This window comes from Sparus aurata, chromosome 23, assembly GCF_900880675.1.
Source record: "Sparus aurata chromosome 23, fSpaAur1.1, whole genome shotgun sequence".
Lineage (NCBI taxonomy): Eukaryota > Metazoa > Chordata > Actinopteri > Spariformes > Sparidae > Sparus > Sparus aurata.
In genome coordinates this window covers 28,418,588-28,432,600 of record NC_044209.1, presented here as the reverse complement: position 1 = coordinate 28,432,600, position 14,013 = coordinate 28,418,588, and the positions used below count along the sequence as shown (strand labels likewise).

The window sequence follows — 14,013 nt, the reverse complement described above, 5'->3', positions numbered from 1 at the left end:
GAATCATGCAAACCAACATAATTTAACATATTTGAACAGGTTCAGAAGTCACAGTTATTACATGTTATTGAATTAGTTGAAGAACATAAGAAATTTAAATGTATCATCATCTATGTGAGAAAATGTGTCTTTACATGTCATCATAAATAATTACTATCTCAAATCATATATGTGCTGTTTATGATCATTCATTAAAAATAAAACCATGATTAAATAAATGAGAGACATAAAGATATCAACAAATTAAACTGTTTATGAACAACAAAGAAGGTTAAAAACTAAATTAATTATGTGGTGTTATAATAATTATTTTCAGGAGAGGTGTAAAATCAAAAACCCATCACTTAAATATTCAAAGTTCACTGAATGATAAACAAACTGATAATTGTATTGATATATATGGATGATTACTTAAGTCAGTGGTTCCCAACCTGGGGTCCGGGCCCCCCCTAGGGGGGCGCCAGAGATCGCAGGGGGGGCGCACAACTTTGTCTGCTCTGAGGTTGTGAGGTTACCAAAATTATATTTGTGCACATTAAATGTATAAAATCCCAATACCACACCCAACTGGATAATTAAAAGTCTTTATAATCCAAATTGAATGTATCTTTGGTCCACATTTAAATTCATTAAGCTATTTATCACCAACACCCCTATGAGGTAGGCAGGTAGGTAGGTAAACTGTGTGTGTGTTTGTGTGTGATACACCTGATGACACAAAAAAGGAAGAAATGTATCTATATACATTGTAAAACAAGGAGAATAACTGTTGTTTATTTTTGCAAATAAAAGTTTGTAATTAATCACTTTATTCTTTCAGTGTATGCGGGTTGGGGTCGGGGGGGCCTGGCTTGTCTTTGACACAGGCAAGGGGGGCTTCAAGGAAAAAAGGTTGGGAACCACTGACTTAAGTAATGAATGATGGAGCTCTTTATGCCCGTCTGACTGAAGGTGAAGCTGATTTTTAAAAACGCAAAGTTGTAGGTCAAATCAAAAACACTCAAATACTCAGGACTACTGTAAGAATGAAAAGTACAAAAGGATATTCAAATAAAAAACAGAACAAGCAATTAACTCACTAAAAAATCATTTAAAATAAAAAGAAATCAGATAAGATACAAAATCTTACAAATTGACTTAAAAGAGAGATATCTCTGAGCAATACCAACACTGTCCTCTAGATATTATATTTCTATCTTACAACAGGGGTAACGGGTTAAAATGTATTAAAAGTCAGTGCAATATTCTGTTTGTACATGTTGAAGTATCCAATCCAATATCAGGTGGGAATCGGGACCTGACCTCTAACACTGCTTTCATTTTAATTTTTTTTTTAATGATTTAACTGGTCTGTAATTCATAAATGCAGGTTTTTATTGATTGGTCAAGTTTTTTTCTGTTTATTTATGTTCCATTCTGGCTATTGTTAAAATCTGATCTAAATAACATTAAGTTTGCCTTCCATATAAGGTACCTTTATCAATGACTTAACATGTTTAATCCAACTTGTGTGCTGAGGTCACAGACACTGGTAACTGCAGTCATGGCGTCGCCAGCAGATGGCAGATCACACAAGATGGGAAACATGAGCCATCCTGTATTGAGAAGCGCTTGATTGGGCATCCATTTCTTTGAGAAACTGTTTAAACCATTCTAATAACTTATTGACATTTATGGATATTTTCACTGGTATGGTCTGAACCTTGTAGAACATCTCAGGGGTGTAGTGCTTTCCTGTATTAGCTCTAAATATGTCATCTATTTTAACCAGAAGCTCTTTAACCTGCTTCCTGTTGCTTCTCTTTGTGTTGTCAAACACACAGTATCTATGACCACACTTAGAGACCAGACGTGACACATATTCGTTTTTCTCGATCAGTGTAGAAATGGGCTTGTTTTTAAGCTCATCTCCATACGTAAAAAGGACCACTGAATACTTAGGAGCATCTTTGCCGAAGAGTTTTTCAAGTAGCTCAAACAGTTTGATCTCTGTTTCAGTGATTCTCGCTAGTTTGACCACAATGACAAAGGCATGTGGTCCTGGAGCAGCCTCTTCTACTGTCTTAACGATCTCTCCAAACAGCTTTCTGGGAGACATTACTTTTCCAGTGATTCCTGGAGTGTCAACCACTTTGACCAGACGACCCTCAACTGTGGCTGATCCAGAGACAGTGTTTTCAGTGACACAATTAAAGCCAACAGCTGAATCAAACTGGCCTGATCCCAGGATGGTGTTTCCTGTTGAACTTTTTCCAGCTCCAGGTAGACCGAGGAGCACAATCCTCCTTGCAGGAAGGTCAGATGGATTCCCAGGGACGTCAGAAGGATTCGCGGGACGAACAGAGGAATGTCCAAGATGGCCAGAAGGATTTGCAGGAAGGCCTAAAGGATTTCAAGACATGTCAGAAATGGACTCATGTGTGTTAGTGCTTGGGGGAGTAACTGAAGTCAGGATTAGGGTAATAGACAGACAAAAAACAATAATTTTCAGACACAGATCATTACTGACCGTTTTTGATCTTCTCAAGAAGCTCTCTGACTTGTTCCTGTCCTCCATCTGCATTTTCAAAAGCATGATATCTCCCTTCAAACTTGTCAACAAGAGGTCGAAGGGGACCGTTTGGATCTTGATCGATGAAATCATCCAATGTCATGTTACCTAAATCACCTTGTCCTGTAAAGAGCAGGTAACAGTTTTTGAAATCATCATCTCCGATGACTCTGATGACTTTCTCCACAGCGTTTTTCTGCTCGATGGTGAATCGATCTATTTTAACCACCACCAGGAACAAACAAGGTGTGGAGGACTGCAGGAGCTCCAGACAGCAGGTCTTAATCTCACTCTCTGATCCAAATATTCCCGGCGTGTCAACCACTAATATCCGCTTTCCAAACACATTTCCTGTTTTTTTACAGATCTGTGTTGTCACTGATGTGAACGATTTTTTTGCTTCAAACTCTGGTTGTCCCAGAATGGTGTTTCCTGAAGCACTTTTACCAACTCCTGCGTTTCCCAGAAGGATGAGGGTGAGATCTGGGTCTGGATCCATGTTTGAGAAACACAAATACTGGTGAGACAACAGAAAGAGGTTAGAAAGTCTAAAAGGATTACACCCCACCTTTCTGAAACCCCGCTGTTCTGAACATAGACTTCAATTCATCGTAATATATATATATATACATACATACATACATACATATATATATATATATATATATATATATATATATATATATATATATATATATATATATATATATATATATATATATATATATATATATATATACATATATATATATATATATATATATATACACATACATACATACATACATACATACATACATACATACATATATATGTATATATATATACCATGGTCTGGGGGAATACTCGATTCTGATTGGCTGCAGGGTGTCCATTAACCCCTGATATATGGACACCTACTAAGTAGTTCCAGTCAAATTGACTGTTCACCGCTGTAAATTAATGCGCTAGCTGGTGTATCAAGTAAGGGATAATGCCCGACGAGGTGTCCATAAACAGGAGTTAATTGACGACGCGGAGGCCTAAGAACCGTCCGACGCGCAGCGGAGGATGGTTGCCTCCGCGAAGTCCATTAACTTCTGTTTATGGACACCTCGTCGGGCATTATCCCGCTTATACCATGGTCACTTGCCAAAGAAAATAAATTCGGACCATTAATTTACATTTTCATGCGTTTTACAATCAAAATATAAAGTTTTTCACAAGCCATAACTTGGTTTCCCTGGTAACGCCTGAGGGTTTGACTAATACCTGGAACAATCATTACCCTCCAGTAAGATTCTTATGCAACAGAGACGTTGTTCACTCCTCCAGTAAATAGGACGGACCATAGATACGACTTGGCAACGGGAGATATTCTAGTCCGCTCAGCGATGAGTCAGAAAGCTAACGTTATGCTAGCAAGATTCAAAGTCAATAACATTGCGTACGGTTGACAAACAGTAAATATAATTTGACAGTATGCTAGCTAACATGATTAGCTAACTAACCAGTCATGTCATTGTCCCCAAATCAATAGCAAGATTTTCACGAACAAATGACCGGCCGTGAGTAACGTTACTGTGGCCGCAGCCTGAAGCAGAGAGTTGAACAGCGAACGGGATGTGAGATTATTCGCGTATCAGTAAATTTAGAGGGGAAGTGAACTTTCTGCAGCTTGTGTGTTACAGTCGCCACCCTGTGGTGTTCTGAGGATAAGACACTGAAGGACTGACAGACTGCACTCAGTGCTGGAAATATAATATTCAGATTTGATACACCAGCTAGCGCATTAATTTACAGCGGTGAACAGTCAATTTGACTGGAACTACTTAGTAGGTGTCCATATATCAGGGGTTAATGGACACCCTGCAGCCAATCAGAGTCGAGTATTCCCCCAGACCATGGTATAAATCTGAATATTTTATTTCCAGCACTGAGTGCAGTCCGTCAGTCCTTCAGTGTCTTATCCTCTGAACACCACAGGGTGGCGACTGTAACACACAAGCTGCATAAAGTTCACTTCCCCTCTAAATTTACTGATACGCGAATAATCTCACATCCTGTTAGCTGTTCGGCTCTCTGCCTCAGGCTGCGGCTACAGTAACGTTACACACGGCCGGTCATTTGTTCGTGAAAATCTTGCTATTGATTTGGGGACAATGACATGACTGGTTTGCTAGCTAATCATGTTAGCTAGCATACTGTCAAATTATATTTACTGTTTGTCAACCGTACGCAATGTTATTGACTTTGAATCTTGCTAGCATAGCGTTAGCTTTCTGGCTCATCGCTGAGCGGACTAGAATATCTCCCGTTGCCAAGTCGCATCTATGGTCCGTCCTATTTACTGGAGGAGTGAACAACGTCTCCGTTGCATAAGAATCTTACGGGAGAGTAATGACTGTTCCAGGTATTAGTCAAACCCTCAGGCGTTACCAGGGAAACCAAGTTATGGCTTGTGAAAAACTTTATATTTTGATTGTAAAACGCATGAAAATGTAAATTAATGGTCCGAATTTCTTTTCTTTGGCAAGTGACCATGGTATAAGCGGGATAATGCCCTTCGAGGTGTCCATAAACAGAAGTTAATGGACTTCGCGGAGGCAACGGACGGTTCTTAGGCCTCCGCGTCGTCCATTAACTCCTGTTTATGGACACCTCGTCGGGCATTATCCCTTACACATATATATATATATATATATATATATATATATATATATATATATATATATATATATATATATATATATATATATGGGGCAGACTGCAGTCTCACAGTCAGACCAGTGAAAATTACGATAGGCTACTTTTACAACTAATTATTCCCGGTAATGAACTGAAGGTATCACGAAGGTATGCGTCCGGATTTCTAAGTAAAGGACGACAGAAAAAAAAAAAGGATATTTCACCCAACTCTGACGTGGAATGAAAAGCTTATTTTCCATAAGTAGTCTATGATTCATATACTGCTGAACTTAATACTTCCTAGACTACTTGCATGCATAATATGAAATACTTTTACTGTGTACTGTTGGAGCAATCCTTGCATTTTCAAATATGCTTAAAAAAACTTAGTTAGTATCCTTACATATTTAAATTTAAACAAATGTACATATTCATAGTAAACACACATAATATGCTAATATTATCTGTCAATATGATTTAACCGACCTGTATAAAGCATGTAAAGCAGATGAATTAAGACACAGTTTAACACACAGACACAGAGGTATTGGGTCATTCTATAATGAGGGGTACATTTCAACCAAAAAGTCAAAATAACAGTATGATGTTTTGATAAATAAACTAGATGTTTCCATAATATATACAATTGGCAAGCTTAAATTAACTTAATTGAGTATATTTAAAAATGTAACTTAAGCTCATTGTTTGGATACACATTTCACTGCTCTTTGACACAAGCAAGGTATGTAATCTCTTCTGCTCCAAGTCAACCACAGTCATAATGTCTGCTGGCAGATGGTCAGCTGAATTCTCAAGTTGTATCCATGGCCATATATGCTTGGGGTGTTATGACTGTAAAAAGACCTACTCATGAATCCAAGTTTCAGAATTACACAGTGTTGGAGGAAATACTCTGATCTTTTACTTAACAAAAAGGGCGAACCATCCTTATTATCCTTGTACTCTGTTAAGGATTTTGACATGGGATTACTCAAACAGTACACAGTAAAAGTACTTCATATTATGCATGCATGTAGTCTAGGAAGTACTAAGTTCAGTGGTGAATCATGGACTACTTATGGAAAATAAGCGTTTTATTCCACGTCAAAGGTGGGTTTCATTACGATTACCGTAAATGTTAATAGATTCACGCACTAGTAGAAAACAACCTGAGGCTGATTTGACCAAGCAAACGCGAACCACGGCTGGCTTGACCGCAGTAATCCACTGCGCTGTGTGAGAAGACTCAGGCTCTGCATGATCTGTTGCTGCTAAACAGGCAGCACTGTGGGCTGTTGTTTAACCACTAATGACGTTACTTATTATAACATAACATAGCACTTGCACATAGCAAGCCTCTGTACTTAGGTCATTCAGTGTGCAGGGCCATCGGCTAACGTTACCAGCTAGCCTGCCTGACGATATGACGGCGTTAGATATCTAACACCATCACACAAATTAGTCAACGTGAACTAAGTTAGCAAGCTTCATGTTTAATTGAAATATCAAACAGAGTAGGCTAATAACATGACACCAATCATTTTAATGCTGTAGTTAACAACAACTCCACCACCACTGCTCCCTGGCTTGCTGGCGGCCATGACTTCCTTGTCAGAAAGACGTCGTTGGTGTAGACACTTGTCACTCAAACATGTCTGACCAATGGGGAAGCACCCGCACACTGCGGGATGTTTGTGTCAAAATAATTCAATAAAAAAAAAACGACTTCAAAACTTTCTTCACTTCATTCACAGAAAAAAATCACTTCAAATCGAAAAAAAATATTTTCAATAAAAAACAACAACATTTCAAATTATTATTTTTTTAGGGGGGGATTCAATTTTATTTTTGCATTTGAACATTTTTTTTGATTGAAGCAACTTTTTTGGGATTGAATAATTAAGACACAAATGTCCTACCCATAATATGGCCCAAACACAAAAAAGATTACTTCAATCAAAGAAAACATTTTCAATCAAAAAAAAAGTGTTCAAATGCAATTTTTTGAGTCTCAAATATTTTTTTGCATTCAAAAACTTTTTTTCTATGATTGAAAAAGTTTTTTTTTTGATTGAAGTGATTTTTTTATGGAAAATATTTTTTTTTGTTTGAAGCAACTTCTTTTTTGGTTGAATTATAAAGACACAAATGTCCTACCCATAATATGGCCCAAACACAAAACAGTATTACTTCAATCAAAAAAGTTGCTTCAAACAAAAAAACCTTTACTTCTATCAAAGAAAATATTTTCAATCAAAGAAAAACATAGTTCAAATGCATTTTTTTGAGTCTCAACTATATTTTTGCATTCAAACACTTTTTTTCTTTGATTGAAAAGGGTTTTTTTGGTTGTGAAGGTTTTTTTCATTGAAAATATATATTTTGATTGAAGCAAACTTTTTTTTTGATTGAATAATAAAGACACAAATCTACCTTCTTACTTGTACACACCTTACATCATGACAGCGAAAGCAAGTGCGGACATGTTGCCAATGTGAAAAACAAGCCTTCTGTCATACCATCCTGTGAGTTTTTTAATTAAATGAATGATCTCGTATGTGATGGTTGTAGAAATAATTTGAGTTAGGAATTATTTCTACGTTGTTAGACTCTTTAAAAACAACAACAACAAAAACAACAACAACAAAAAAACAGCTTATAATTAGTTACATGGTAAAAGTTGCTGCTCATGCACAGGAATGTTGGACAAGATGGCTTACATCAGATACCAGCTTCCGTGACTGGGACAAACAAAATGGCCCTGCTGTAACCTTTGTCACACCCTATATGTCCTCCCGATTGTCAAAACAAACAGAATGATGCTGGTCATAAACAGTTCTCTTTCTAGTCTGGTACAGGAAACAGTTTAACCTTGTGATGACTTTAAATAACAAATAGCATAAAATGACAAAAAAAAAAAAAAAATGTGCCAAGAGAAACTACACTGTAAGAGTGAACATGAAGAAATAAGGAAGTAAAACAACCAACGATGATAGAATAGACCGAAAGAACACTATTTAATGTGTGCTGCATACAAATGAAAGTAAGAAAACATACACAAATGCTATCAAAATAAATTAACAATTAAGACAGCAGATAAAAATTGGATGAAGAAACAAAGAGAATGCTTAATATCAAAAAGACAGAAAAGAAGAAAAAACGCACCACACTGACCTGTGAGAAGAATGGAGCCTGTGCGGTGAGTTCGCGAGAATAAATCTGTCACTCGGTTGCTTTCACTTTTTAAACAGTTGGGTTGCACAGAGACAGCTACGGTACTTCCCAAAATGACTTTCAAAATTAAATCCCCGGATTCGTCCTTTTTTGCAGACTGAATAATATTCCACCATGAGAGAAGTTTGTATAAACCTATATCTTTAATTTGCATTTGGCTCTCTTCAGAAATGCATTTGTTGTTTTCACGTTCCCGTAGATGCATGGACGATATTCTGTACAGTAGTTTTATTGTGTATACCGGATGTACATATTTGTTTCCACTTATTTCCAGTGTCTGACAACTGAAAGTGTGTTGCACTGAGAGGAGAAAGAAGTGACGGCAGGAAGTGAGAGATACACCCAGTAGGTTAGAACGATGTCTGATTTTTGAGTTTGAAAGTTTTCGTGAGCTTGACAAGTTTTATATTATATATATTTATATATACATAGGATCTCATTATATCTTCATATATTAATTTTACTTTCTACCTTTACAAGGCTCCCGGGATTTCTGCTAAGAAGTATCCCAACAGCTTGACGTTGCCATCACCATGCTACACGGTTGGGATGGTCGTGTGTTTGTGATGACATGCAGTGTTTGGTGTCTACCAAACACTGCATGTAGTCTGATGGCCAAAAACCCTCATTTTGGTCTCATGAGACCAACTTATCTTCTTCCAGTTGACCTTGGAATGTCCCATATGCCTTTGGGTGAACTCTTCTGTTCACATTGCATTGCATTGTTGCATTGTTGCAGTGACAGTTTGGGAATTAAGTGTTTGTGATCAACAGGTTTTTTTTCTTCCGCCTGGTCTTTATTATTCTCTGCAGGTCCCTGAGAGGAGGAAGATTTCAGAAACTACACGACTACAATGATTCACTCGCTGTTAAAATTTAAATCATCATAAAGCAAAAAGTGATTTGATGACACTGCCGGGCTGAGATATCTCCCACCGACCGACCACAGCAGAGTCTCTGGATTACACCTGAATGATCAGGTGGAGACAGTCGAGGATCAGCTCAGGAGGAAACACATCAGACACACTGATTGTTAACAACGAGTTCAGCTTTACACCTTTTATTTATCTAGAATAAAAGTCTTTGCCTTCTAGTAGCACACACACACACACACACACACACACACACACACACACACACACCTACACACACACACACACACACCTACACACACACACACACACACACACACACACACACTCACACACACACACACACACCTACACACACACACACACACACACACACACACACACACTCACACACACACACACACACACACTCACACACACACACACACACTCAGGTTCTGTATCAGGTGAAATCCATTAATGAGTTTTCACTGACATCTTATGGCAAAGTGTCATCATTACACCAGCCACATGTACAAGATGTTAAAACCTGATGAATACTGAATTAATGATGGAAATTAATATTTTAAATCACTTTTATTTTCAATTTTTTCCATTCTTTTTCCATCACTTTTAATCTGTTTCTCTCTTCCTCTCATGTGATGGCGTTTTCATACCGTCCTTTACTGCTTTTATTTGTTATTGTTAGTCTATTTATCATCATTTATTCTTTATTATTATCAATTGTATTATTTTATTGTTACTTGCATTACTTTTTCCAAATATCAAGGGTGTATTTGTAGACAACAGTGTTTATAATGAAGTGTGAAGTGTTTAAATACAATTCTAAAAGAAATCATGGGTGTCTGTTCCCTCATGTGTGGTTTTCACTTTTTGTTCACTTTTGGCGTCTTGCACCTGGAACGCTTTGAGGTTTGAAGTCAGAAGTTTTAACACGGAGATCACGACCTCCAATGTTACCAGGAACTCCGTTTCTTCTTCGTGTGTTTTTATGATGCTTTGCGCGCTGCTTTCCTCCCAGCGACATGTGTGCTCGAAGCGGTTTTGTACGTTGTTTTGTTCGGTTTTCTGTTTTTGAATCCTGTGAGATATGAGTCCATATTGCAACTTCCTTATTTTTATTTTGTTCTTATGCCAAGGTTAATCTCTCACTTTTTCAGGTGATCAGAAGCTCCTCCCCTTTATTCCCTCCTGATCTCAGGCACCTGCTGGGAGGCTCCGCCCACTCGCTCTCTCTCGCTCTGCTGTCATGCCACCAGCCTCCACCTTTGGTTTTCTTTGTTATCTATAGTTTGTCTATATTTGTGCAATAAATGTTACTTTGGCTGCATTGATTGTTGGGGAAGAAACATCTGCCAACGTGAGTTGTTCAAAAACCTTCTTTTTAGTAAACTCTGTGTACACAAACAATGTTCTCAATGCTCGTGTTCATGTGTAGAGACCCTGGTGATACTACCAGCAAAGTTTCATGTTGTGTCGAGCCTTCTTAGTAATTTAAAAATAGAGATTTTGATGCTATCATAAAAAAAGTTTGACCAGAAAACGAAAGTACGGTAAATCTTAAAAGTGCCTCTTTCATCATAACTATGCTTTTACATGAAGCATTCACAAAAAAAGCCTTGGTTGTATTTTGGCGAGAGTTTCACTTGTAGGCTATGTTGACTGAGAAAGGTGTGTTAAAGTCTGTGCCTCCATAAACCAGCTTCTCAAGAAACTTTCTCAAAGCCTCCTCAAACAGATGTTGCTGTTGAGTTGAGGATTAAGGAATTAGCCTTACAAGAATTGCAACTACAAGATAAGCAAGAGGAGCTGTTGCTAAAAGAAAAGCAAATGAGCGTTTCCTCAAAGAACTGGAACTTAATCATGCTGCTTTGTTGCGTCCCTCTCGTTGAGTCGTCTGCGTTTGATGCAGCTAGAAACATGCGACTGGTTCCTCCTTTTGTAGAGAAAGATGTTGAAAAGTATTTCCCACATTTTGAACGTGTGGCTACACTTTCAAAATGGCCTGAGCTTACGTGGACATTGCTTTTACAAAGTGTTTTGGTGGGGAAAGTGCAGGAGGCTTACTCTGCTTTAAGCATTGGGCAAAGTACGGATTATGAGACAGTTAAAGGGGCTGTTCTGAGAGCCTATGAACTTGTTCTTGAAGCTCACTGACAACGCTTTAGGAGTCTCAATAAACTTGATAAACAAACTTATGTTGACTTTTTAGTAGGTGGTGCAAGTCACACTTGTCATATTTCATTGGTAACTCATTATTAGCCTGTTAAAATGATTTGTACTGGGTTTGAAACGTGATTAATATGTGAACATGATTTATATATGAATTGTTTGTGGAACTACATGGAAAGATTTTGTATGTCTTCTGTTTTTATCCTGCAGTTTTCTCTGTGTTTATGATGATGGAGAAGAAGGAGAGGGATTTATAAAGACAGCCGTTTGAAACTCGCTGCGTCTTGCTGTTTCTTGTGGCTGCTACTCGCTGATCTATGAGTTGCAGGAAGTGGCCACTGATTGGCTCGGAGACAGATGTGCCAAATTTAAAATGGTACCTGCCCAAGCTGGCTTCACTCCCGACTCCCCATCTGGACCAGACTGCTGCACAGAGTAGTGATGGCAGAGTTAATGACTTCTAGAGAAAGCGGCCCAGGAGGTTGTAGAGCTGAGAAGCCTTTTAATGGTTTCTTTTTCTCCTGTTTATGTTTTGGAGGTCTTTTCTTTTGTAGAAGTTAGGGATTCTTGGTCACACTCACCCTGGTGTCTTTTCCTACCCTACATTAAATGTTTATTAGCCACCTTTCAAGTCACACTAGTGGATATTTTTAAGGTGACCTAAAGACATTTCCATCCGTTTTGTGGCGCCAATAACCAGCTATTTTTCTTGGGAAGTCAGACCATCTCCATCCTGATCCTGCGGGACCAGAACAGGTATTTAAAGCCAAACGTGATGCTTTCCTGACTATAAACCATGTGGATGACGAGAGAGAAATAGAAAATCACATTAAACAAATGTAAAGTTGCAAAATAAAGTTTGAAGTTTGAATTTATCTGCGGTTTAGCACGAATGTACCCAACATTTATACTGGATATTGGGTTGGAAAAACACGAAAGCCTGTCTATAGAACTAGTGTCTGTCTGGTTTGTCCATTCTGGGCTACTGTAGAAAAACATGGCAGTGTAACATTGTGGATTATAGAAGAGAACCTGCTCCTTCTGCTCATTTTAAGATGACAAAAACAGGTTTATTAGTTTCCTGCAACCATGATTATAATCCACTTCTACCAATAAATCCTCCTCAGTCTCACACACTTGACCTTTTAAGGTGGCTGGTAAAAGTTTCACCGTGTAGAAAGATAATCCACTTTTCCTGCTCCTCATCCATCTTCAGTATGTTCCAAACTGTCACATATATCATATCTAAATATACCTCTGCTCCCATCAAGTAAATCACGTGCTATTCTTAAACAGTGGAGAAACTATAAACTTATGGTACAGAAGTGGACTGTTGATTCTCAAGAGAGATCTGAGGTGGAGGTTCAGTTTAAAGCCACTTAAGGGGGAATTACATGGATACTGGAGGTTAAGGAGCCTTTATGGACGACGGGCTTCTGTATGCTCTTTGTGCTTTGACAACTTTAACCAAATTAGCTAAAGTCAACATTCACCAGGCCTCTTCTTATCCTATTATGGTTTGGCCGTCTCCACTGGATATTTGGAATTTGAATATCCACACAGGCTTCACTTCACGTTATGTAATGCTGGTTGAAGCAAACCGCTGTGTACCGGCTCCGGCTCACAGCAGCACCACTTCCAGAATACAATCTGATGATTCAGTATTTAATAAACGGCTCCTTGAGTCCTCTCATGTTAAAATATTCAATTAAAATCCAAAAATGTGGTCTGCAATTAATACTTTAATCTTCGTCATTAAAAACACACATATAAAGGCATCACTGATGACATTTTTCACCATTTTCTGACAACTAATCAGTTTATTGAGAAAGTAATGGACAGAGTGAAAATGAAATCCTTGGTTGAAGGTGTAGTTTTCTGTACACCTTGTTACTTTTCAGGATATTTTGAGAGAGTTTCTGCTGTTTGGGGACTGAACTTATCAATTACTTTAATTTTTAACATACTTATTGATGTCCTACTGCAGCTGCCTGACCAGCTCCTGGTCCATCTCAGAGTCTGAATGTTGTAACTTCACTATTTTGTCCCTGCTGATCTTCATCTTGGGTTTAAAGTCCGCAGAGATCAGCTCCTTCTGGATCCTCTGCTCCCTCTGCCTCCCCAGCAGGGCCAGGATCTCCCTCCTCTGGTCGGCCATGGCCACATACCGCTGTCTCTCCTCTTGTCTCTGCCGGAGAGCGGGGACGCTGGGCGGCACAGGTGCGACGAGTTTGGGGCCGGCGGTGCTGCTGCGCTGCGGCCGGGACACCGGCAGTCTCTGGCGGATGTCCGCCGACACCAGCCGGGACTCCAGCGGCGGCAGGAGGGACAGGGAGCTCCACAGCTGCCTGGCGTGCGACACATCCTCCGGAGAAGAGCCGTCAAACACGGTGAAGAACTTATCAAAGTCCTCCTGCTGTGGAGCCTCAGCTGGGGCGGACATTTTACTGTAACAGTTAACAGGATTTAAAAATAAACGAGTAAAGCGTGCTGGTGTTGTCATGCGGTCACCATGGA

The 14,013-nt window shown here is 38.8% G+C and overlaps 2 protein-coding genes across 2 annotated transcripts; both read right to left on the bottom strand.

Annotated features, from left to right (window-relative positions):
* Window positions 1-844: 844 nt before the first annotated feature.
* Window positions 845-8,431, bottom strand: LOC115575915 (GTPase IMAP family member 8-like). Its single transcript, XM_030408337.1, has 3 exons — window positions 8,393-8,431; window positions 2,510-3,068; window positions 845-2,382 (listed from the first exon to the last, which is right to left on the bottom strand). The coding sequence occupies exons 2-3, from the start codon at window positions 3,048-3,050 to the stop codon at window positions 1,568-1,570; spliced, it is 1,356 nt and encodes a 451-aa protein (XP_030264197.1). The 5' UTR covers window positions 3,051-3,068; window positions 8,393-8,431; the 3' UTR covers window positions 845-1,567.
* A 4,850-nt stretch (window positions 8,432-13,281) lies between these two features.
* LOC115575921 (UPF0722 protein C11orf88 homolog) lies at window positions 13,282-14,008 on the bottom strand. The gene has a single exon (XM_030408342.1). It carries the CDS (start codon window positions 13,997-13,999, stop codon window positions 13,475-13,477), a length of 525 nt encoding a protein of 174 aa, XP_030264202.1. The 5' UTR covers window positions 14,000-14,008; the 3' UTR covers window positions 13,282-13,474.
* Window positions 14,009-14,013: the final 5 nt, after the last annotated feature.

What these genes read in the sequence shown, in the direction of transcription:
- LOC115575915 (XM_030408337.1), bottom strand. Translation starts at nt 3,050, where the DNA reads ATGGATCCAGACCCAGATCTCACCCTCATCCTTCTGGGAAACGCAGGA. An exon ending in TCTTGAGAAGATCAAAAACG is followed by an intron (nt 2,383 to 2,509) that starts GTCAGTAATGAT and finishes GAAATCCTTTAG; the next exon opens with GCCTTCCTGCAAATCCTTCT.
- LOC115575921 (XM_030408342.1), bottom strand. Translation starts at nt 13,999, where the DNA reads ATGACAACACCAGCACGCTTTACTCGTTTATTTTTAAATCCTGTTAAC.